At 37.1% G+C, this 24,668-nt stretch overlaps 4 protein-coding genes across 4 annotated transcripts; 3 read left to right on the top strand and 1 right to left on the bottom strand.

The window, feature by feature from the left end:
- Positions 1-1,628: 1,628 nt before the first annotated feature.
- LOC127796676 (uncharacterized) lies at positions 1,629-9,212 on the bottom strand. The gene is made up of 5 exons (XM_052328945.1): positions 8,837-9,212; positions 8,117-8,277; positions 7,913-7,943; positions 7,260-7,362; positions 1,629-2,017 (listed from the first exon to the last, which is right to left on the bottom strand). Exons 1-5 carry the CDS (start codon positions 9,137-9,139, stop codon positions 1,902-1,904), a joined length of 714 nt encoding a protein of 237 aa, XP_052184905.1. The 5' UTR covers positions 9,140-9,212; the 3' UTR covers positions 1,629-1,901.
- Positions 9,213-11,047: 1,835 nt separating this feature from the next.
- On the top strand, positions 11,048-14,877 carry LOC127796675 (asparagine--tRNA ligase, cytoplasmic 2-like). Its single transcript, XM_052328944.1, has 8 exons — positions 11,048-11,805; positions 12,435-12,668; positions 12,846-13,418; positions 13,612-13,797; positions 13,892-13,956; positions 14,057-14,186; positions 14,319-14,377; positions 14,474-14,877. Exons 1-8 carry the CDS (start codon positions 11,395-11,397, stop codon positions 14,655-14,657), a joined length of 1,842 nt encoding a protein of 613 aa, XP_052184904.1. The 5' UTR covers positions 11,048-11,394; the 3' UTR covers positions 14,658-14,877.
- Positions 14,878-16,162: 1,285 nt separating this feature from the next.
- On the top strand, positions 16,163-19,382 carry LOC127796677 (ras-related protein RABA5b-like). Its single transcript, XM_052328946.1, has 2 exons — positions 16,163-16,703; positions 18,636-19,382. Exons 1-2 carry the CDS (start codon positions 16,370-16,372, stop codon positions 18,947-18,949), a joined length of 648 nt encoding a protein of 215 aa, XP_052184906.1. The 5' UTR covers positions 16,163-16,369; the 3' UTR covers positions 18,950-19,382.
- Positions 19,383-21,202: 1,820 nt separating this feature from the next.
- On the top strand, positions 21,203-23,906 carry LOC127796175 (cytochrome b561 and DOMON domain-containing protein At3g25290-like). Its single transcript, XM_052328188.1, has 3 exons — positions 21,203-21,952; positions 22,630-22,884; positions 23,380-23,906. Exons 1-3 carry the CDS (start codon positions 21,203-21,205, stop codon positions 23,689-23,691), a joined length of 1,317 nt encoding a protein of 438 aa, XP_052184148.1. The 3' UTR covers positions 23,692-23,906.
- The last annotated feature ends 762 nt before the right edge of the window (positions 23,907-24,668 follow it).

Below are 24,668 nucleotides of genomic sequence, written 5' to 3' on the forward strand. Positions count from 1 at the left end.
TAGGTTGCTTCCATTCCTTTTCATTTACATGTGGTTGTAAGTACTTACTATTAATTATTTTCATGTTTTAACTTATTAGGAATTTGATTCATTTCGAAGTAAAGATCAAACTCAAACTCAAAAATCACAGTTGGACTTATATTTGGAAGAGGCAAGCATTGATAAAGAAGAAAATTTGGATATTTTATCTTATTGGAAAGCAAATCAATATCGGTATCCAGAACTTGCTTTTATGGCTCGAGATATTTTGAGTATTCCTGTTTCCACAGTTGCTTTTGAGTCCACTTTCAGTACTGGTGGTCGAGTCCTTGATCAGTATCGTAGTTCTCTCAAACCTGAAATAGTGGGGGCACTCATATGCACTAGAGATTGGATGTTTGGAGAGATTAGTGATATTTCTTTCTAGTTTGTTTTACAAAATTTATTATTTTATTTTCTTCATTACTTTTAATGAATGAAAAAGGTTGATGATTGTTTATATATATTTTTTTCTTGTAGAAAATTCCGAGTTACATATGGTGGAACTGACTGAAGATATCATTCAATTGGATATTTCTAAGGAAAACACTCATTCAATTCAATGCTCTAATTCTTTCACTGTTGATTAGATTGTGTAATATCTAATTTAGAACATTTTATTTTATTGTTGGATGACTGTATTTTATTTTATTATTGGATGACTGTATTTTATTTTATTGTTGGGGTGATTGTATTTTATTTTGCATATTAGATGACTTTTATTATGTGTTGATTATTGAGGATATTCATATTTTAACAGGTTAAACGTGTTTTATTCGTGTTTATAAGTTTTTATTCGTGTTAACGTGTCATGTCGTGTCCTGTTAACGTGTCATGTCTGTTTAATAAGTGGGTTACCGTGTCGTGTCGTGTGTGATAAACGGGTTAAACAGGTTAACAGGTGACACGACACGACACGTTTAATTAAACAGGGTTAAACGGGTCGTGTCGTGTTACACATTTAATAAACGTGTCGTGTTCGGGTTTAAGAAATTTGACACGATTATTAAACGTGTCGTGTTCGGGTTAGCCTGATATATGTTATACATGTGTCTTGACACGACACAATTATGACCCGCCAACCCGAATTGCCAGCCCTAGTGCTGACCATAGGCAATGTCCGTGCTTATCTCTCCGCTCTTACTCTTAGCTTTTTTCTTCTACAATTTTCTTCACTTTTTAAGATTTTTTTTTTTTTAATTTAGACAACCATTTATATACTATTTGACTAAACCTAATTTACTATTTTACTTTATTATATATTCATATATTATATTATGTTAAATAATTAAATTAATATATAATATTTTTAAACATATTCAATTTAATTATATTATTATAATAATATAATTTTTAATAACTTTTATGTTAAATAATATATTTATAAAATTATAAATAAATATATTAATGTATTTTATAAATAAATTTGTTTATAATCTATTTACGAACTTCTAATCGAACATATTTACGAGTCTCAAATCAAATATATTCACAAATTTTAACAAGTTAAACTTTAAAATTAAGTTAAAACTCGATTTATTTATCAAACTTAGCCGAAACTCGACTCGTTTTGATATTGATATACAAAAATGAGAAAAAAAAAGTGATGGTCCAACAAAGTTGTGGTACTTTTTCCAGAAAAAGCATGAGTAGACATGCTTATGCAGTTTAACCTGCTTGTTTGGAAGAACAGATACGGCTCCAAAGTACCAACACTTTTATCAAACACTAATTTCTCAAAAAAGTAAATAAAGAGTTGTTGCGGTTCAAAAGCGCAGCAATACCAAACAGACCCTACAAATACTTGACCAAGTAAAATGCTACAGAATCATAAGGTTCCCTTTGTATGAGAATGTACAACCAGGAGAATTGTTCGTTGCCAGTTAGCAATCTCGGCCTCTTTCAGACTCAGGGAAGTATCTCTGAGTGTCGAAGGGCCCAGTCTTGGAGGGCGAATTATCCGAGTCAAAACCAATTCCTTCTTGCATGGGTGCGAAGGCTGCGCGAGCAAGATCACAGACCAGTAAGGCTGGGGACAACAACGTAGCAACCCAAGAATAGTAATAACTTACCAGTTCCGCTGGCTACATGAATTTTAACTCAAGTCATTCATTTCTATTTATTGCTTTATTTTCTCTGTAAAGCACTTATAACTAACTAAGATCATACCTAACAATCCAATAATAGAAGAGCCAAAACAAAAAGAAGAATACGAATGGAGCAGGAAACAAAAACTCACTGTTTTCATGAGTATGTTCACAGAATGTGTTAGTGGTGGCCCACAGCTAGAAATTTAAGGTCTCCATCAAAGTCGTTTCGAGAAGGTAGGTATCTTTTTATTGTTGGAAACCTACATGGGCCAGATTGAATATGGTTTTTCGAGATCCAGAAATGGATGAACTCGGGAGAATCACAGAATGATGTGGTGTGAGAATTTTTCGAAAAATTCATCTTCCAGAATCCCTCGTTCAGTTAACAACAGAAAAAAAAAAAAAAAGAGTGCAAAAAGATAGTGAAAACTAAGTATATTACTTGATGGCTATGTGTACGAAAATTAGGAAGCAGATATGGGTGGGGAGTGTGTGCGGATGCACCCGGTCCATATCCAATCTATTACCATTTCTAGATAGTTGGTGACTAGTAAGCAGATTGGGCTTCGGAAAAGTATGCCAATCATCTCTATTTCGAACGATAGCAAGCGAATAGCAGAGGAAAACATTTTTAACAATTAAGAGGACAACATAGAAACACATCATCTAGGTCAATGAACGAGAGGGAGATACATCCATATAATCCAAACCAAAATCAAATTCAAAGTCAAAGCCAAAATTAAAATCAAATTCAAATTCAAAGCCAAAGCCAAAATCAAAATCATAGATTAAAGATAGAGTCATGGAAGATAAGAACATTAACAGACAAAGCTATGGAAGTGGTAGATGTAATGATTAAAAGAAAGATTACTATTATGTGCCTTCAAGAGATGAGATGGGTAGGAAAAAAAGCAAAAACTTTATTAGAAACTGAACATGAAATATGATACACAAGAAATGATCAAGCGAAAAATGAAATGGGAATTATTATGGATAAAAGCTTAGTAGATGAGGTAATGAATATAAAGAGAATAGGGGATAGGATTATTATGGTGAAGGTTGGTCTAGAAAGAATGACTATGCATATCTTTAAGAATGACTATGAATATCTTTAGTACATATGCATCACAAGCGAGATTAGGTGAGGAGATAAAAGTAAAATTCTGGGAGGATCTAGAGGGACTCATACAAATGATACCAAGAGGGGAGAAAGTGATTATAGGAAGTGACTTAAATGGTCACGTGGATAGAGACGGAAACAGCTATAGAGAGGTACATAGAGGGTATGGATTTGGGGAAATTAATAATAAGGATAAGTCTATTCTAAATTTTGTTATGGCATATGGGCTCATCATAATCAATACTAGGTTCAAAAAACGGAACGAACACTTAATCACATATAAAAATGTCACATCAATCACTCAAATAGATTACTTTCTCATGAGACAAGAGGATCGGTTATGTTGTAGGGATTGTAAGGTGATACAGGAAAAGTGTTTGACTACTCAACATAGACTTTTGGCACTTGACGTTCAAGTAAGAAATTAGAAGAGAAAAAATCACATAAAACAAAATCCAAAAATTAGGTGGTGGGATTTAAAAGGGAAGAAACAATTAATCTTCAAAGAAAAATTAAGGAGTAAAAAGGAATGAAATGGAAAAGGACAGACAAACCAAATATGGAGAGAAATGGCTAATGCCCTGAGAAGCACGACAAATGTAGTCCTTGGAGAGACAAATGGTAGAGCCTCAAACCTTAAGGAGTCTTGGTGGCGGAATGAAGAGATACAATTGAAAATTAGAAATAAGAAAACTTGCTATAAGGCTGTATATCAGTGCAGTAATGAAGAAAACCTAAAAAATTATAAAGAAGCGAAAAAGACAGCAAAAAGAGCTATTAGTAAAGCAAGGTCAAAAGCATATGAGAACCTATATAAACGACTTGATATGAAGAAATTGATATATATAAATTAGTTAAAGCAAGAGAAAGAAAAACAAGAGATCTAAACCAAGTGAAATGCATAAAAGATGAAAATCAAAATGTATTAGTGAATGAGGGAGCGATTAAGGAAAGATGAAAGGAGTATTTCACAAAATTATTCAATGATGGTGGGGACACAAGAGTTAGGTTGGGACATTTTAGTAACTCCAAAGGAAACGTGGGCTATACATTTTATCGACGCATAAGTTCAAAAGAAATAAGGCAAGCATTAAAAAAGATAAATCATAAGGCGGTGGGACCGAATATGTAATGACCCGATCGAGCGATAGGAAGAACCGGAACAACTTACCCTGATGGGCCTACACGAACTTCCCAGGGGGGTCACCCATCCCTGGATTACCCCAGGTTTAGCACGCTTAACTTGAGAGTTCTTTGCCAACATTCAGCCCAAAAGGTATCCAACTGGTGTTGTTTCCTTTCTTACACTATCCTCGATATATACTAACTTCTCTGGGCTCTCGGGGTATTACATTCTCCCCCCCTTAAGCACATGACGTCCTCGTCATGCGACCTTACAACCGGTCCCAGATCTCCCCCCTTACATGGCCGATGTGGGATTCGCCTAAGGTGCCTACACGCACCCCCCATAGGGGCTTACACACACACCCCTCGGGACTCAGCCTCCTCGCTGAGGTTTGCCCCACCACCGCGCTCAGAGGCTCGGGGGTCGGCTCTGATACCACCTGTAATGACCCGATCGAGCGATAGGAAGAACCGGAACAACTTACCCTGATGGGCCTACACGAACTTCCCAGGGGGGTCACCCATCCCTGGATTACCCCAGGTCAAGCACGCTTAACTTGGGAGTTCTTTGCCAACATTCAGCCCAAAAGGTATCCAACTGGTGTTGTTTCCTTTCTTACACTATCCTCGATATATACTAACTTCTCTGGGCTCTCGGGGTATTACAGAATAACATACCAATAGAAGCATGGAAATGCATGGGAGAAGAGAGCATTTTCTGACTAACGAAATTATTTAAGGCGATCCTTAAATAAAAAAAGATGTCAGATGAGTGAAGGAATAGTACTTTGGTTCCTATATACAAGAACAAAGGAGATGTTCAAAACTGTGAAAATTACAAAGGAATTAAGTTAATGAGCCATACCATAAAACTCTGGAAGAGAGTAATATAGTAGAGGCTCGAAAAAGAAACAGATGTCTCGAAAAATCAATTTGGTTTTATGCCTGGTAGGTCAATAATAGAAGCTATATACCCTCGAGAAGCCTAATGAAAATGTATCGGGATCATCAGAAGAACCTACATATAGTATTTATAGATCTAGAAAAGGCCTACGATAGGGTCCCCAGAGAAGTATTATGGAGGGGTTTAGAGAAGAAATGAGTCTAAATAGCCTATATACAAGTCCTTAAGAACATGTATCACGATGCAGAGACAAGGGTCAGAACATGCGAAGGGATATTGAACCGTTTAAAATTATAATTGACTACATCAAGGTTCTGCACTAAGTCCATACTTATTTGCTTTAGTAATGGATGAACTCACTAAACACATTCAGACAGAGGTGCCATGATGTATGCCATTTGTAGATGACACAATGTTGGTGGATGAAACAAAAGAGGGAGTGAACACTAAACTTGAGTTGTGGAGAAACAAACTAAAATCTAAGGGATTTAAATTAAGTAGAAGGAAAACATAATATATGAAATGTAAATTTAGTAAGAATGCAAGAGTAGAAAATGTTATAATAAAATTGGAAGACCAAATCAAACAAAGAAAATACCATTTTCAATATTTGGGATCAGTGATTCAAAAAGATGGGGAAATTCACAAGGATGTCACGCATAGAATTAAGGCAGATTGGCTAAAATGGATAAATGCATGGGGGGTGTTATGTGATGGTAAAATCCCATTAAAATTGAAAAGAAAATTCTATAAGACAGTTATAAAACCAGTTTTGTTGTATGTTTTAGAATGTTGGGCAATCAAATACCAACATGAACAAAAGACGAGCGTAACGGAGATGAGGATGCTAAGACGGATGTGTGGCCATACAAAAAAAGATAAAATTAAAAATGAGGTTAGTCGTAATAAGGTAGGAATAGTGCCAATCGAGGAGAAGATGAAAGAAACTAGACTAAGATGGTTTGGTCATGTGAGAAGAAGACCAAGAGACACTCCGATGAGAAGAGTTGATGAAGTAGAACAATTAGTTAAAAAAAGAAAAAGAGGTAGAGACAGACTCAAGAAAACTTTAGGAGAAACATTAAAGTTTGATATGAAGTGTATGGGCCTAAATAAAGATATGATAAAAGACAGAAATACATGGAAGTCTAGAATTCATGTAGCCAACCCCACATAGTGGGATAAAAGCTGAATATGTTGTTTTTGTTGTTTTTATCTCCCTGCGGGTGTATGGTGTTGTATCTATAAGTTGTACACTTAACTTAGATCATGCAGCTTGGCCCAAAATTTACATGTGAGCTTTATTTGCTCAATGACTCAAAAATTAATAGCAGGATGTGTTATGATCCCAAGGGCATTAGTTGTAATTGTTTCTTGTTTGTATTTCCCTTAGTTTGTAACTCTTGAGTTGGTTAGTGTGTTAGTTAATTAGTTGGTTAATAACAGAATGGTTGTAAACAGCATATAAATAGGCTGTGGGTTAGAGAAGAAGGACTATGGATGAATTGAATGAACATTCTGTTTTCCCTCTCTCTTCTCTCTCTTTGTCCCAACCGTTCTCTTCTCTTCTCAATTTCCCCCTCTTTCTGTACTGTTTCCTTCCTCTATTCTATCATATCTCTTCAATTTCTTCCAAAATCCCTTTCTAAACCCTAGTAAATCCTAGGGTTGTGACAAGTATAGGCTGTTTACAGCCATTCAGTTATTGACTAACTAATTAACTAACACGCTAACCCACTCAAGTAACCAACTAATTAACTAACACACTAACCAACTCAAGTAACTACAAACTAAGGGAAATACAAACAAGAAACAATTACAACTAATGCCCTTGGGGTCATAACAGAATGTTTGCACGCTTAATAAGGGTAAAACCTAGTCAGTGGGCCTCTAACCAATGGAATCATGTAGTCCAACTACTTCAAGTGCTTCAAACAAGTGCATCATATCAAAAGGCAAAAAAAGAACAGAAAATTTACACAGAAAATGTAATGGTACCAACCTCTTTCTCTCATCCTCTTCTCTCTGTCGTATTCAAACTTATCACGAATCTGGTTAACCTTTACCCAGGTTTCATCTTGAATATTTCTTCCCATGCCTTGAACCTGCATGGTGAAGTTACATGGTATCATTCACCAATCTACCAAATTCTGAATATTTCCTACATGATTTGCAGCAATTATCACATTTTTTTTTCTTCATCATAAGCAAAAGTAACACATCATCCAAATGGGAAACAATGGCTGGCCCAAAAGCCCCAAACAAATGAATAAACTCAATAACTAGAGAATAAGGGGGAAAATGATATATATGAGATGCACAATATGAAGCTAATATTGTTTAGATATAGTTGATGACATTTAAAAGGAAGAAAAGCTAATGCAGGGAAGCATATGCCACCGCTTGTTAAAGAGTCAATATTGTTTAGATATAGTTAATATTAGGAGACTAGATCCAAGGTCCCGGAAGTTAGCAGTAGAAATGCAAAAGAGAGTTTGAAATCATGGAGTTTAGCAATTTACATCCTAGAGGAAGGCTGTGAACTTTTTCAAAAAATGGGTGTTCGCTCAAGATAGCCAAAACCTATTTACAGTAGTACACCAGTTCAGCGCATCAGAGATATGTACTTCATCTTGTATGAGGTCGAAACAGTACCTTCATTTGCTGAGCTTGAGGTTGCCTTCTCCTGAAACACACAAAAAGCAGGTAACGTATATATCTTCATCATATAATGCTAGAATTACAATACAAGTACATAATCAAACCAATTAAACTGAAAAAAAGAACTTAAGAGTCAAATAAAACATAAAATCTGCAGAGTTGTGAATGCAATTGAGAGACAGAAACAGGCAGAGAGACCGGTATGGTGAAAAATCTTGATCATCTTCTTCAGCAGAGTCATAGTTAGCATGATCCCGAGCTAGTTTCTTGGAGTAATCTTCATCCCAGTACAGCCTCTCCCAGTTCTCTCTAAGCTCATTATAAAGTTCCATATACCTTTTGCACCAGGGCTCATGTTCCTTTAGTCAGGCAAGAGAATAAGAAACTCAGAGCAGGTAGGAAGAAAATTTCATGCTAAAATCCAAAAATAGAGACAGAATACCAGCTTGATTAAAAGTTCCATTTCCTAGATTCCTTATCAAATCCGTTATCTATCTTCCTAGCATTTTTCACTTCATACAAAACCCAATTACAAGAATTCTGAAAACATCCATTTCTCTTTGTCCTCAAATTGCGCTGTTTTCTAAAAATTGTCAAAAACACTTCACGGAAATACCATCTCTGTTTCTGTTTCTGAAAACAATTAAGGGGAGGTAAACAGATTTTTTTTTTCTGTAAATAAGAAATATATAGAAAAAAAACACGCCTAGAAGAAAGGCTACAAACAAAGGTCAGGGCACACCCCGGACCACCAAAAAACCCAGGGGGAACAACACATCAACGATCACGGAACAGCAACACATCAACCAGGGGGAGGTAAACAGATTACGGAACAGCAATCAGAACAGTGAAGCACGAAATGAAATATAATATATATATATATATAGAGAGAGAGAGAGAGAGAGAGAGAGTACGCACAGATTCCTTGAGAACCAGACGAGTGCGGCGCATGAACTGTTCTCTGAGCTGCTTGCGGCGCTTGTTGGGGATGTTATCTCGGGGGATCACGAACCTTTCCCTGGGCGGAACATTCTCGCCGATCTCGTGCATCTCGCCGTCGACCGCCCACCATTCCGACTTGTCGTCGGCCTTCTTCAGCGCCGCCGCACCGAACTTTAGGTGCTTTCCGGCAGCGCCGGTCCGAGCAGAACGGAGTTGATAAGCGGCTCGCTGGAGGCATGGGCGCGACGACCTCTCGAGAAGCCTTGAGAGTGAAAACATTTCTAGGGCTCTGGCTCTGCCCTTGATCCTTGCACTTCACCTCCGCCGGCCAACACCTCCTTTTTTTTTTTTTTCTTTTAATTATTGTTTTTTAAATACATAGAGACCGACAAGTCAAGCAAGTCGGTCCCAGCCTTTGAGAGTCTTTTTATGTGAGAGACTGTCTCAAATGTGAGAGAGTATCTTAAGGAATTTGAGAGTAATTTTTAGAGAAATAAACTAATTAGGGGCATGCGCGAGGTTATATGCAAATTTTTTTATTTTTAAATTAGGCTCGTATTTAAAATAAAATTATAATTTTATTAAAATTATGAGGATACGTTTACTATAGGAGTCTCCTTATTAAGGAGACTGATGGGTACAAAAAAAACTCACAATATTCTATGGGCATTATGGCTCTCTTTTGAATTTGTAGATAAAAATATTAAAATAGTTAGTTTACAAAATCTTTCAAATAATAATTGTCAAGTGACTTATAAATTTTTGAAAGAGTCTCCCAAAAATATTGAGACAGTCTTATAAGTGAGGTTACTCAGTCTTGGTCTCAAATCACTCAAGTTAAGGGTTATTCAAAATAAGTATCACTTAAGTTGAGATCTTAGTCAATGAGATCAGTCAATTTCAATCATTCTTTTCACTCGGGTGAGGTCTCTCCAATCTCGACTATTCGATAACTTAATACATATGTGGATTGTTTATATTAATTTATTTTTTGATAGGCTTTTAGGTCTCTTTCTTTGCATTTTCGCCTGTCCATGGGCATCCACCTACTTTCTTGGACACAACAATGCTTAATATAAAAATAAGAAAAATATTATTTAGATATTTTTATAATATTTACATATTAATATAATATAAAATATAATATATTAATATATGAGTGTCATAAAAAATATTATAACTAACTACCCAAATAACCTTTTCATGAAAATAGTACTCCCTGTTAGACCAAATCAAAGGATAGGCTAAGACCTTATTTAGAAATTGAGTGGAATAACATATTTGTAATGTTATTCCTAATGAATTAATTATATATGAATTTAAATAAAAATAGTATTGTTATTGCCTCGATACAATAATTAATTTATGTGTATAAGAATTCTTGAGGAGTTTGCAAGTGACAAATTTGTTGGTGATCTACAAGAAAAAAATTGATTAGGGACATGGGTGGACCTCTTGCACAGATCATCTAATACTTAAATTAGTCCAAGAGTATAGAGTACAAAGAAAGTATAATTGTAAATTTTGTAAAATTGTAAGAGTGCCTTTGTTAGAGGAGGAGTCTCTTATTTATGAGGGGAGAAGATTAGTAGGTAGAGGGAAAGCCATAATTTTTTACGAACATTTCAGATTCTCTTCTAAATTTGTAGGTAAGGATATTGGAACATAAAAGTCCTTCGAATTGCAATTGTGAAGTGAGTCATGAATTTTTGGAAAGATTTCTTGATGATGTCAAGAGGGGCTTCCTAATAAGGTCACTCGGTCTCAGCCTCGATCACTCGTCCATACTAGTTCTTAAGTAACCTCACATGCCTCCCGTCCATACATTGTCTCTCACGAGTCTCCAACAAGTTTCTCGCATTTGTCTCTCGCAAACATCTCATTAAAGTCTACTGTTTACTCTAATTAATCATCTAATGACTTCACATTTCCATGGAGGCTTGTTTCTGTTAATTTTTTCTTTAGTTAGCTTTTGGACATATTTTTTTGAATTTTGGCCCATTTTTTTAGATATTAACAGTTATAAATTTGTGTATATTATGTTAGCTGATTATGTATCAAACTTATACATGGAGGCAGTATTTTTAAATACTATTAAATAACTTAATATTAAATTTCTAAAAATATTATGAGATTTTATTTATAAAACGCCACAAATACTACTCAATTGAATTGAAAGCGGTGAATTTTCCCGCGAACGCCTGAGCTTGAAGATGAAGAATAGCATACTTTGCAGCTGCCCAAGATCCTCTGGATCTCCATGGAAGATGGCATGGTGGAGGGGCAATCCCTTTCCATCAATCTGAAACTTTCAGTCACCCTCTTCCCTCGTCTTCCTCCTCCCCAATCCTCCATAATCACTTCCCAAGCAAACAAAGCATTCTTCCCCTCTTCAACCTTTCTCATTTCTCATCCAATAAAAGCCCAAAGCCCCAACCCCTCATCCACCATGCCCCCTCATCAAGCTCTGCTCTGTTTTGCATCTTCTCTCTTCTTCTCTTTCACGCCTTCGCTTCTTCTGTTTCCCTCCTCCAATGGCGTCAGGACTAGCTCTTGCCGAAACCCCCCTGCCCCTTTCCCCTTACTCCGCCAGGGTAATCTTGAAAACCATATTGGGTCGCGACGATCGCGGGTCGGGGTTGGCTGGCCAGCGAGCGGTCATCGGCGGTTGGGTTAAGTCCTCCAAGGAGGAGCAGCCGGAGCCGGAGCCGCAGCCCGAGGCCGAGGCTCCGGCGACGGGTGGGCTAGTGCAGGGGCGTCAGGAGCCCAGCTGCACACAGATCCTTCAGTCTCGAATACCTCTCTTTCGATCGATCATAAAAGTCTTCGGGACTCGCCCCCCACCTGTTCGTGAAAAGTCCGTTTCTCCCGTTCCTAAGCGGCCGCCGCCGCCACCCACTGCGATTTTGCAAGTTAGCGATGGTTCTTGCGTTGCAAATCTTCAGGTAAAACTCCTCTTCTTCTTCTTCCCTTTTCTTTTGTTTACCTCCACACCACGATCTAGACAGAATTCCAGTATAGAACGGAGAAAGAGAAATCTGATCAAAACCATTCATAATTGCTCAAATGCCTATGGTAAACAGCGTAATAAGATAGATTTGATGATCACACATAAATATTAGAACACCACAGTTGATCAAAGCACCATCACTACCTGAAAACTGGAAATCATTTTCTACAACTTTAATATCCCCCAAGCCGTCTCCTCTTCTCACTACATGAGAGTGGATAGAACCTAGTGATTTATATATGGCGTGCTCAGTGCTCTATTAGGGCGCCCCCATGACATGCTTCTAATGGGCTTTGGCCGAAGTTAGCCGTTCAGTTCAGCTATATATCAAATACATGGTGTGATATGCTTATAAAAGTTGGATCAATCTCAAATTGCTTAACCTATGTCTCACCAAAACTATATTGTATCACAATCTTCTCAGACTCAGAACAATTAGTGAGAGCCCAATTATGCTAGAAATAAAATCTCTAACAAACAATTCCACATGAGTTGTCTGCATGAATGCATGAGTAATATTTTCGATAAAAGATTTGTGTTCATCAAATCTGAGGACTTTTTCAGGTTGTAGTGGAATCATCAGTTACAACTCTGAGCAAAATCATCCCTTCTGGAACTTGTATTTTAGTAGAAGGAGTATTGCAGCAACCTGTGGCAAAGGGAAGGCATGCTATTGAGCTCAAGGCAGAGAAAATCATGCATCTTGGGGTAGTAGAACAGAAGTACCCATTATTGATAAAGCGATTACCACTGGAAAATTTAAGGGATTTTCCCCATTTTCGACCTAGAACAACTACAGTAAGCTCTTCGATCATTCCAGCCTCTTACCTTGTTCTCTGTTGCGATCATGTTTCATCAGTTCTTCTCTGGATGTAAAAATGTGAAGAAATTGTTATCTCAAGGCCTTTAGTTATTCATTCAGTTCAAAATTTAAGATCATATTGTCATTCTGTTGGGATTGTTTTGTTAACACAGGCTGCATCTGTTACACGAATTCATAGTGCCTTGGCTCAAGCTGCTCGCACCTACTTCATGAAAAATGGGTTCCTTTATGTGCAAGTGCCTATAATCACAAACACAGATGGTGACGGGGTTAGCAAGAAGTTCCATGTCGTAACTTTTGCACCAAAAAAGGAGGTCAAGACAGTGGATGATGCTGGAGGAGTCAGGCTTGAAACTGTCAAGTCTTCAATCGAGGAAAAACAAAAAGTGATCAAAGAGCTCAAGAGAAGTGAAAGCAACAAGGAAACACTGGCTGTTGCCATGGAGGATCTTAAAATTACAAAAGAGCTAGTGGCACTGTTGGAAGCAACAGAGAAGTCCAAGTCTGGAGCTTCATTTGATGCTGGAAGGATGGACTTTGAAGATTTATTCTCTGGCAACGCTTATCTGACTGGTTCTGGTCGCCTTCATCTTGAGAGCTATGCTTGCGCCCTTGGAAATGTGTACTCCTTTGGGCCCAGATTTAGCGCTGAGAAATCAGAGTCCAAAAAACATTTGGCAGAGATGTGGATGATTGAAGTTGAAATGGCTTTCTCAAATTTAGAGGTATTAAATTTATGCCTGTATATTAACTTTGATCTTGTTCATGTTATTCTCTCCTCATTTGTGATGTCTGATCTTGCAGCTGTTCAGATTGTCGCTTAACATGTTGGTTTGCAACTGTCACTGATATTGCCTTTAGTTTCCTGTTTGATGATTGAAAACCATCCTTATTACTTATGTTTCTGCTTGTTCCAAGGATGCTATGACCCATGCAACAAACTTCTTAACGTCCATCTGCCAATCAGCTATGGAAAATTGTGACGAGGATATGAAATTTCTCTTAAAACGAGTTGATCGATCCATTGTTACTCGCCTCCAAACAACCAGATCAGCACCATTCCAAAGGATAACCTATGCAGAAGCAGTGCATGCGTTGAAGGAGGTAATATTGTGCTATATCACTGGGGAAACAGTTTTGATTGTCGATTGTCCTTGTCATAATCTTCTCACCAGTATAGTTTTTGATTTGTGAACAGGCCAAATATTCGAAATTTGAAACAAAACCCGAATTGGGTGTCCCCCTAACTGAAGAACAGGAAAGGTATACGTACCCAGTGGTGGACTTAGCATTTTCATCGCTTCGTTTCTCATTATCATAGCAGAGGGAGGTAAAACTTAACCAAACCCTTTGTTGGTTTCAGTTACCTGGCTGATGAAGCCTACGGAAACCCCATTATTATACACACTTATCCGAAAGAAGCTAAGCCATTTTACGTGCGTCTGAATAAAGACGAGAAAACTGTTGCTGCATTCGACGTGATTGTACCAAAGGTAAGTAAGCTCTTCCTTGAGAGCTTAGCCAACTGAACATTTATCAGCATCATGATTCTTGGCTTTCCAAACCTTGATGTGGGCTGCCATTAACATCGATAGTGAATAAGTTGGATGAGCTTTTGCTTGCAGGCTGGAGCATTGATCAGAGGTAGCCAAAATGAGGAACGCCTCGATGTCCTAACCACAAGGTATATACCATGCTATATATACATCAATGGAGACGTGAATATCTGGCTCCCTAACAGAATTCGTATATGATTTTCTGTTGCTTCGTGATTTTGAAGGATTAAAGAAGCAGGCCTGGCAAAGGAGCAGTATGACTGGTACCTAGATCTTCGAAGGTACGGAACTGTGGAGCACTCTGGCTACAGTATGGCCTTCGACCTGCTGGTTCAGTTTGCGACGGGCCTGAACGATGTCAGAGATGTCGTCCCTTTCCCGAGGACTCACGGCAGAATCATCAACTGAGGAGCTCGCGCTCGCTCCCCTACCCCTTTCCAGGAGGAAAGTTACCCATTTCAATGTTGGGAAGGTCTCTACTCTGTAGACATATGGACTGGTTCTACTTGTTGCTCACTAGATCAGATGTTCAATTTGAAGCAGAACTGTTCTGAAATTGTGCTGTAAATGCTCTTCCATCACTGACACTTTCTTTGGGGACTAATCGATTTGAGTCGGGTCAAATTGAGTTTTGTTGGGTTCAGCAGTGGCGGAGATAGAAATTTTAAGCAGAATGGGCAAAAATTAAATTTCAAACTCTATCTACAATTAAATAATATAACAAAATTAAAATAATATAATATTAAAAAATATATATATATCAATAAATTATACAATAGACATATTTTCATATAATAATATCATTATCAATTTTATTAAATATCTATTTTTAAATACATATAACTAAATTATCATTCATTAATTTTTAAATTGATCGTGCAGTCGAGTTTTGATAAATTTCATGATAAATTGTCGTTTAATTATTGATCTCTAATTCAATTATATAGTCGAGTATTGACAAATTTTATGACATAAAATATATTTTTTGTCATAATTTTAAATATGTAATTGATAAATTTGTAACAAAAAATGAAAAAAATTAATTCATTTAATTAAAACATAGTTAAAAAAACAATCAAAAGAGATTAACATACACAAAAGAAAAGTGGGTCAAATTTTCATATATTTTATTTTTAATTTTTGACTAATACTTAAAAAAGCACTTGCAATTGCCACCAACTACCATGATTGATGATTTTCGATGATTAGAGGCAATCACTTGAAACTCTTATTCACATCAACCAACATACCCAAAAATCAATAAAATATAACGGCCAAATTTCATAGATCTAAAATTAAATTTCTGGCCAAACCTAATATGCATAAACGCATTGACAATTGTCATCGACCGTAGTGGTCGATGGTTTTCGACAATCAGAGACAATCACTGAACACCCTTATCCTTATTAACCGATATATTCAAAATTCAAAATTTTTTAAAGATTCAAGGTAGACATTTAGAAAAAAAAAAAATATATATTATATATAATAATTTTTTTTTAAATCCAAGGTGAGTAACTGCCCACCCGTGGCTACGCCATTGAGACTTAGACTTAATTTATTTTTAAAATAAATTAAAAATATTTTTTTTACTATTTTAATAAAAAATAATTTATAAATATCAAAATAACATCCCTAAATATATATCTATCTATTATATTATATAAACAAATACCTCAGTTTTACTTATACGGACACACTACCACTAAGTACTATTAATAAATTTGTATTTAAAATTATTTATTTATTTTCTATACACTCAAATAATACTAACCAAGCTTTTAATATATATGTATATATATATAGAAAGATCTACACTGCTCAAAGTCGTGGCGCCCATTATGGTTGATCGAAACATGGGATAGGCCCATGGAAAATATATATATATATATATATATAATTGTTATAATACTAAGTGAGGCCCTAGATTCAAGATATTTGGACGGTCCGAAAATCCGCGAGAAACGGCGGCCACACCTCTGCTGGGCGCCAAAAGTCCGTCAATCACGCCGCCGCTTGGGCCGCCCATTTCCTCTAACAGTACGAAGAAGCCATTCTCATTCTATACTTGCTTGATAGAGAATTGGCAGAGGCAGAGCTCTGAGGAAGCTGTAGAGGCAATGGAGAAGGGAGAGGAAGGAGGAGAGGAGTACCTGTTCAAGATAGTGGTGATCGGCGACTCTGCCGTGGGCAAGTCCAACTTGCTTTCCCGCTTCGCCCGAGACGAGTTCGATTTGCACTCCAAGGCCACCGTCGGCGTCGAGTTCCAGACGCAGGTCGTCGCCGTCGACGGCAAGGAGGTCAAGGCGCAGGTCTGGGACACTGCCGGCCAGGAGCGCTTCCGCGCCGTCACCTCCGCTTACTACCGAGGCGCCGTCGGCGCTCTCATCGTCTACGACATCTCCCGCCGCTCTACCTTCGATAGCATCAAACGCTGGCTGGATGAGCTCAACAGTACGCCATTTTAGTTTCCCCCTTTCTTTTTCTGTTTAATTTTCTGTGATTCTGTCTCAAGTATCGCCATTTTGATCAGAATGTGTGATCTATGTTCACGGAGGAAGTTAAAATGATATAATGTCTCAGATCTCACGAACCCAAAGTATCCTAATAAGCCCAATTACCCTCCCTATATCACAGAAGAACTATCAGAAAAGTAGTAGTATATTTGAAAGAAAACTGCCAAATTAGGGTTTTTCCATACCGCGGGGGCGAACCACTCGCCGCAGGAGCTATGATGGTTGCGGAGGGCTTGAGTGATTATACCCAAAAATTGCATTTGGGTTATCTCTCAAATTAGCCAGGTCAGGTCAAAATGCCTCGTTTAGAAGAAGTTTAGTTGTTTGCTTGTTCTGCCTCCATGCTTGCTAGGAGCTTGTATCAACAAATAATAGGAGACAATTAAGCCTGTATCATCTGTTCGCTGTCAGATTTCTTTGTTTTTCTTGTTGATTTGATCATATGAGAAGTAAACTAATAGAAGCTTGTGAGGAGAGTGGATGGAATGAAATAAATACTTTAGAAAAAGAAGTTGACAAGGAGCAAGGAAAACTTTGAGGGAGACGCATACGCTTAATATAAATTATATGAGACTTATAAAAGATAAAATTATAGATAGAAATGAATTTTGAAAGCTGGAATTCAATTAGCTCACTTAATATAGTGGTATAGAGGTTAGTATGTGTCGGGAGACACGAAACAAAACTTACCAAAATATGAAACCAAATAGACCAAACAATTTTGATAAATCAACAATAAATCTCCCTTGTTTGTAAGAATCGGTGAGGAAGTAAAATATGTAAGTAAATATCAAATATCAGCAAGTACACGATCACACACTCGAGACACAAAGTTTTAACATGGAAGACCTCTTCAAATCGAAAAGTAAAAGACACAGACGGAAGGCCCATCAAAGAAGCTCCACTATGATCAAAAAGATTGTCACAAATATCCCTCTCAAACCATACATAAAGTAATTTCACCAACGAGGGAATCAATATCAACAATCAACAAGAGAAGAGATCACCAAATAAAGGTTTCTGTTCTGATTGGATTTAGTATATCTATAGAGCTCCAAACTCTAATCACACCGTCCAGATCCAAGAACAAGTAGTCCTAGAGATCCTGTTTAAAAATCAGATCGATGGAACCATGGATTGCTCCAGATCGTCTGTTTGATCTGGCTGAGCAGATCTGTAACAACTGGCAAAATACTGCTATTCTCCCTTTGTTTTTCTCCCACTTTTTCTTTTCTCTCTCAAACCCTAATTGTAGCACTAATGACACTATAAATAGCGCAAACAAAAGGGCAAAACAATGGAATTCAATAATGCACTTTTTGCCCACCAATAAGCTTCTCACAGTGGAAGCCAAACTTGGGCTTTTTCTCCACATAGGAAGGGAAGCCCAACCCAACAGTATGTTGTTGTCGTCATCATTCATTTTCAATTGAGAAAATGAAAATTGGACTTCTTGTTTGATTTTTGCTGGCAAATTAGTTGAAGAACTAGATGGATGGTTAACCTTACTTTAACACTTGGGGAAAATCTCAAGAATGATTCCAAGTGGATGTATGGTATCCCTTTTAGTTACTAATAGATATGTAATAATTAATTCATTATTCAATAGAGATATATAAATCCAAAGTATAGTTAGAATTGGCAATTTTTGTGTAGAGAGTGTAGTTAGAGTTTGAGAAATAGCTTCTTCCTCGTATAACTGATGTGGGTATTTTGAGTTTCTGATCCTACAATCAGCATCATATTCCGTTTTGTGCCTAAATGTTTAGCATTCCCTCGTCATCTTGTACTTAAACTCTGCCATTATAAGTTTTGGTGTGCTAGAAGAAGGTTGACAAGGCTGACTCTAAATGGAAACATAACTATGCAGCTCATTGTGACACCACGGTAGCAAGAATGCTGGTTGGAAACAAGTCTGATTTAGAGGACATTAGAGATGTGTCCATGGAGGAAGGCAAAAGCCTGGCCGAAGAAGAAGGGTTGTTCTTCATCGAGACCTCTGCTCTGAACTCTACCAATGTCAAGACAGCTTTCGAGATTGTTATCCGCGAAATCTACCAAAATGTTAGCCGGAAAGTGTTGAGCTCTGAGTCCTACAAGGCTGAGCTATCCGTCAATCGTGTTAGCCTGGTTAATGACTCGTCCAAGCACAATAAGGGAGCTCTATCTTGCTGTTCAACTTGATTTCTGCCATCACATTCTTGTGAAGATGTTCCAATTCTGATCTGCTCCTTTCATATCCCATGGTAATTAAGCTCTGAATTTTGCTTGTTATTATGCCCATTAAATCGGTTGCATTTGTTCACAGCCCCGTCTCAGATCAATTTCAGAACCGGGGATTGCATTTCATTGAGAAATATGAGTATTTTTTGGTTGCCGGATTGTGGAGTAATAGCAAAACATGCAGACTTTTACAGTGTGTTTCAAGTAGACATAAGCGAGTGAGTTGTTCACATTCTCATCTTGCTTCATTGTAACATCATGCTCAATTGGCTTCAATTAGAGGAGCTGTGCATCTAATTATGTTATCCATGAAAATACATTTGTCTCATAGAATGTATTTGCAGGGCATTGAGGAGAATGTTTTATCGTAATAGCAATATGTGTCGCAATCTAATCATATTGTGTCCTGTACTCAGATCAACTCAATTTTAGTTTTTAAAGTTATATTATACTATCAATTTGCATGAACTCATATATATGGTTGAATTGTGATGCTACGTTAGTACGATCATGTTATGCTATAATTGTATTGAAATTTTTTTGACATTATGACTACATTGGGGTATCTTCTTTTTTTTTTTTGGCTAGGTATCTTCAATTTTTTTGTAAATCAGTTTATTCATTAATTGACCAGGTTTTAAAAAATAATTTTTAAAATAAAAATTAAACATGCTCTTCAACTTAACATTGAAACCAAAGTGCACTGGGGCAACGTTTTTGTTGTTTTCTTTGGCTGAAGATATGGAGAGATGTAAGCAATGTGAAAAGTATTAATCTCATTTTATGAATTTGAATTTGGATATATGAATTTTAATTCGGCTTTTATCTAATTTTATGAATTTGAATTAGGGGTGTTATAATTTTGGTCTAGACCAGTCAGATATCGCTTCACTTAGAAGGTGTTTGGCTTACTAGTGTTACTAAATTAATTTATAAACTGTGTAACTTATTTTATTACATGTTTGTTAAAATTTAAGAGCTTAAACGTTGTTAAGTTTATAAATTATTTTAACAACGTTTGAGATAAACTCCTCCTCTCTCTCCCCTCCTATTTTTTCAAATTAATTCTTGGTAGTTTATTTTGTTGATTAAATAAATAACAAATTTGCCCTCAAACAAAATTCATATTTTCAATTGCTACTTTTCTTCGTCACTTTGTCTTATTTGTTATCGTCATCGCTAGATCCAACTTCGGTCACTACCTCTAACCCCCATCATTGCCTTCTCCATGTCTGTCGTCATTGTATGCCTCTTCTATGTTTGTCGCCATTGTCATTGTCGTCTTCTGTTATTTGATGTCGTCCTCCATCTACCTTCATCGCCATTATCGTCGTCTATTGTCCAACACCATCCTCCATCACTGTCTCATTTCATTATCATTGTCGCCCCATCTTCTCCCCCATTCATTATATATATGTATATATATATAATATACATATTTTAATGTATATTGACTTAACATATTTAACATTTATATAAATTTTATTTATATTATTCTACAATATATCTATTTTTATCAAATTTTGATAGTTTATCATTTTTTTCAAATCAAACACATGATTATATAATTAACAGTTTAAAATATATTTATTCAAATACGTTATTAACTTAAACGTTACTTAAATTTTAAACTTTACATAAAATAAAACAGTAAGCCAAACAGCCTCTTATTGGCTTCAAACAGTTTTCCATTTGGTCTAATTTGGGATCAATTTAAGATTGAAATTTGGCTAAAATTAATAAATGATATTATTTATTAATAGTATACATATAAGATATTAATGTAAAATATTACCATAAATGCCAAATTTGAAAATTAAAATAATATCTCTGGACATCATAATATTTTATGTTATAAATTTGTTATTAAGGAGTAAGGCTAGCCATGTGACATTAAAAATAAAATCAATATCGTCACTCACCAAGATAAGTGAAATAAAAGAAATTTAAAATATTGGGCCAACATAAAGCAAACTGGGCCAGGCCCAATTAAGAACCCACAATAATTGGGCCGCTCTTGTGTCTTCACCCACCTAATCATGGTAACCGTCAAATTCATGACAAACACAGCCAGATAACTAGAGGCATGCTTTCCTTATTTTTTACTCCAAGACCGTGTCTTGCACGTGACTTGGTCAACCCGCAATGCCACGTCAGCATTATGTTGACCTCTTGTTTACGTGTCACTTTCTCATTGGATAAGATTTCACGCCAATGAACCATGCGAAACACTCCAGCTTCGCTCCCACTACTCATTTCGCTTTCCTGTTTCCAGCTTATATAGTCCCAATTTCGGCGGAATCTCCCCAAATTCAGCCGTTGCTTTTATTTCCTCTCTCTGCGATGGCTTCCATTTGCTTCTCAGTGCCGATTCTGGCGGTGTTAGTGGCGGTTTCCGTGATGTCGCCGGCACAGTCGCTCACCTGCTTGTCGCAGAAGTTCACGAACAACAAGCTCTACGATCACTGCAGCGATTTGTCGCAATTGAGCTCGTACCTTCACTGGACCTACGACTCCTCCAAGTCCTCTCTCTCCGTCGCCTTCGTGGCGCCGCCGGCGAAGTCCGACGGCTGGATTGCGTGGGCCTTAAACCCTACAGGCACCGGAATGGCTGGCTCGCAGGCGCTGGTCGCGTTCAAGGACTCGAAAGGTTCGATGAATGTGAAAACTTTCGATATAAGTTCGTACAGCTCGATTGTGCCGTCGAATCTGTCGTATGACGTGACGGAGAAGAGCGCCGAATATTCCGACGGGATGATGATGATTTTCGCGACTTTGACGCTGCCGGAGAAGGGGAAGACGACGGTGAACCAGGTGTGGCAGGTCGGGCCTTCTGTCGCCGGTGGTTTTCCGGCGAAGCATGAGTTTCAGCCTGCGAATCTCAACTCAAAAGGGACGCTGGATTTGTTGAGCGGACAGAGCAACGTCAATAGTGGCGGGGGATCGAGGACGAAGAGGAAAAATGTGCGTTTCTTATCTCTAATTCCATTTACTTTGATTTCTTCGTGAACTAAAAATTATTTTATGGTTTTATAGGTCTTAATTTTGTTTGATGTCTATGTGTTTTCTGGCATGAACTGAAGAGGCCTCTCTCTTCTCTTCAGTCTGTGTGTTGAAATTCTGCGCTACTCATTTAGGGAAGAAGTTGAATGAATCGAAGCTAAACTCATTTACTTCTTTTTATTTATTTATTGGTTAGGTTATAAATCAACAGTCATTTGTAAAGGAAAACAATAAATAATTTAGCTTTTGGTTTGATTGCCGTAAAAAAATCGTATTCGTAACAAGTAATCTCGTCTTCGGAGCAGTTTTTTGATTCCTGAGAATAGTTTCTTCAGAAATCAAATTACAATCCAGGTCTCTTTAACATTTGACAGGTGAATTATTTTTCAATGATAATAAATTATATTTACTGTTTGTATAATATAAGAGGAATCATTCATCAGCTTGAATCAGAAGATTTTTGTACGCGTAAACGAGTGTGTTTAGAATTCTTTGAAAACCTTTACCACAAAACTGTTTCCAAAATGAAGATACAAAAGGGCAAAACTAGATGTCTGTTAGATACAGTTCGCATGGGTTCTTTCTTTTAATTTACATATAAATTTATATGTTATGTGATTTTTTTCTTTTTTATTCAGATTCATGGAATTTTAAATGCTGTGAGTTGGGGGATCCTGTTTCCAATTGGAGTCATTATCGCTAGGTACATGAGAACTTTCCAGTCTGCAGATCCTGCATGGTTTTATCTTCATGTATTCTGCCAGTTTTCTGCTTATGCAATTGGGGTTGCTGGTTGGGGAATTGGACTTAAGCTTGGAAGTGAATCTAAGGGGGTCCAATATACTGCTCATCGCACCATTGGGATTGCACTTTTCTGTCTTGCAACTGTGCAGGTAATGTTCTCTTGTCGTATTGCTTACAGTTCCCAGAACTTCTGAGTAAAATTTCTTGTAGAAGTTGCAAACCATTGTGTTTTCATTGTATATTTCATTCTAATCTTTGATGTTGATTGTTGCTTTTGCCCTTGAGCATCGTTATCATTTCATTTCTTTATTCTTTTATGAATAATACAAAATGTTAGAATGAAAACAAAAACATTGAAAGGTAAAATTGAGTCAATGTGGTATTAAATTGGGATACTTTGTGGCTTCTGGTAGAAGGTTTTATACACTTAAGCAATAAACCCACTCCTTCATGTACTAGGAGCACCTTTCCTTCCACAGCTTGGCAAAAACAAGGAAGTATACTGTTTTGTCCTCGGAACTTCTGGGTTGGAATACTTGTTCGTAGATAGAGTAATTTTGTCATTTGCAAGTACATCAGCGTGCAACATTTATGTAAGACTGACTAATGAACGTTTATCTTTTTATATATCCCCTGTATTCTAGGTTTTTGCATTGTTCCTAAGACCAAAGAAGGATCACAAATTTCGATTTTACTGGAACATCTACCATCACAGTATTGGATATGCCATCATCGTACTTGGCATCATCAACGTATTCAAGGGGCTAGACATTTTGTTACCTGAAGAGAAATGGAAGTCGGCTTATATCATCGTGATCTCTGTGTTGGGTGGCATTGCTCTTGTGTTGGAAGCAATCACTTGGGTTATAGTCCTAAGGAGGAAGTCCAGCAAGTCCACCAAACCCTACGATGGATACAACAATGGACAAGGAAGGCAACAGCCTCTCACTTCTTGATCAATTCTTTCACGGATTCTTCATAGATCGATTGCCCGGGTTCTGTATCCTCCCCTTCTCCTTTGTGGTTTGAGATTCATGAGGTGTCTATCTATTAGAGAGACCGAGTCCCCCTTTCCTGTTTCGTGGTTTGTATAATGCCTTTGTGACGCTTGGATGGATATTCCACTATTATATGCACAGTGATTGATCGGGTACCACGTCGTATTCTCTCACTTCTCTTAGCACAATACTTGCTTCCTGGGGTTTTCTGTTTCGGTTCCTTCAATTGCATTTTTAGATTGTTTAGCGCATACTTAAATGCTTGGTCTTTTAGATATGGAACTTTCATGTCCATTAGTTATGCTTTTTTAGATTGTTTATACGCGTAAGACTTCACCATATTATATGAAAATTCTCATAACATTACACTACCCCTTACACGAGGGCGTTCGACAGTGATCTAGAATTACCTTTCTTGTCGCGTCGGTCATGTTAGGTGTTGATGTTCCCTATATAAAGTAGAGTCGCCCAAAACCTTACTCTAGCTCGTCTAAGTCTAGCAAAGTTTAAGATTCTCTTTCACAAATAAAGAACGCCGTAGATAATGGGGCATGACATGAGAATTCACCAATTTCTTAGTACCAAACTGTGCACAACGCGTCAAAACTCTATAGATCAACGTGAAAGACAGATTAAACAAATGTCATAATTTTCTTTTGTTTGTTTTTATTGGGAAAGCGGGTGGGGGAGGGGGGTGTAAGTTAGTCAGTCAAGCGTTGATGCTTTGATTGGTGGGACTGACTTTCAAGATGGGTAAACGTATTGTCACGGTTGAGTTACAGTGTCTAGCAAGTTTTTCAAGATGATTTCTGTTCGGCAGTAATGAGTTATAGTTGTCCGCTACGGAATTGGAATTCTTTTTTTGTGGATATATTTAAATTGGTGCATGCATGATCTGTAGAATATTGCATTTATGTATGAATCTATAAAAAAAT

This window comes from Diospyros lotus, chromosome 3 (assembly GCF_014633365.1).
Source record: "Diospyros lotus cultivar Yz01 chromosome 3, ASM1463336v1, whole genome shotgun sequence".
NCBI lineage: Eukaryota > Viridiplantae > Streptophyta > Magnoliopsida > Ericales > Ebenaceae > Diospyros > Diospyros lotus.

Coding starts and splice junctions, on each gene's coding strand:
- LOC127796175 (XM_052328188.1), top strand. CDS start 21,203: ATGAACCATGCGAAACACTCCAGCTTCGCTCCCACTACTCATTTCGCT. Junction 21,953..22,629: donor CGAGGACGAAGAGGAAAAAT/GTGCGTTTCTTA, acceptor TTTTTTATTCAG/ATTCATGGAATTTTAAATGC. Junction 22,885..23,379: donor TCTGTCTTGCAACTGTGCAG/GTAATGTTCTCT, acceptor CCTGTATTCTAG/GTTTTTGCATTGTTCCTAAG.
- LOC127796675 (XM_052328944.1), top strand. CDS start 11,395: ATGGCGTCAGGACTAGCTCTTGCCGAAACCCCCCTGCCCCTTTCCCCT. Junction 11,806..12,434: donor CTTGCGTTGCAAATCTTCAG/GTAAAACTCCTC, acceptor GGACTTTTTCAG/GTTGTAGTGGAATCATCAGT. Junction 13,957..14,056: donor CTAACTGAAGAACAGGAAAG/GTATACGTACCC, acceptor TGTTGGTTTCAG/TTACCTGGCTGATGAAGCCT.
- LOC127796677 (XM_052328946.1), top strand. CDS start 16,370: ATGGAGAAGGGAGAGGAAGGAGGAGAGGAGTACCTGTTCAAGATAGTG. Junction 16,704..18,635: donor CTGGCTGGATGAGCTCAACA/GTACGCCATTTT, acceptor ATAACTATGCAG/CTCATTGTGACACCACGGTA.
- LOC127796676 (XM_052328945.1), bottom strand. CDS start 9,139: ATGTTTTCACTCTCAAGGCTTCTCGAGAGGTCGTCGCGCCCATGCCTC. Junction 8,278..8,836: donor GTCTGGTTCTCAAGGAATCT/GTGCGTACTCTC, acceptor GCCTGACTAAAG/GAACATGAGCCCTGGTGCAA. Junction 7,944..8,116: donor CAAGATTTTTCACCATACCG/GTCTCTCTGCCT, acceptor TGTGTGTTTCAG/GAGAAGGCAACCTCAAGCTC.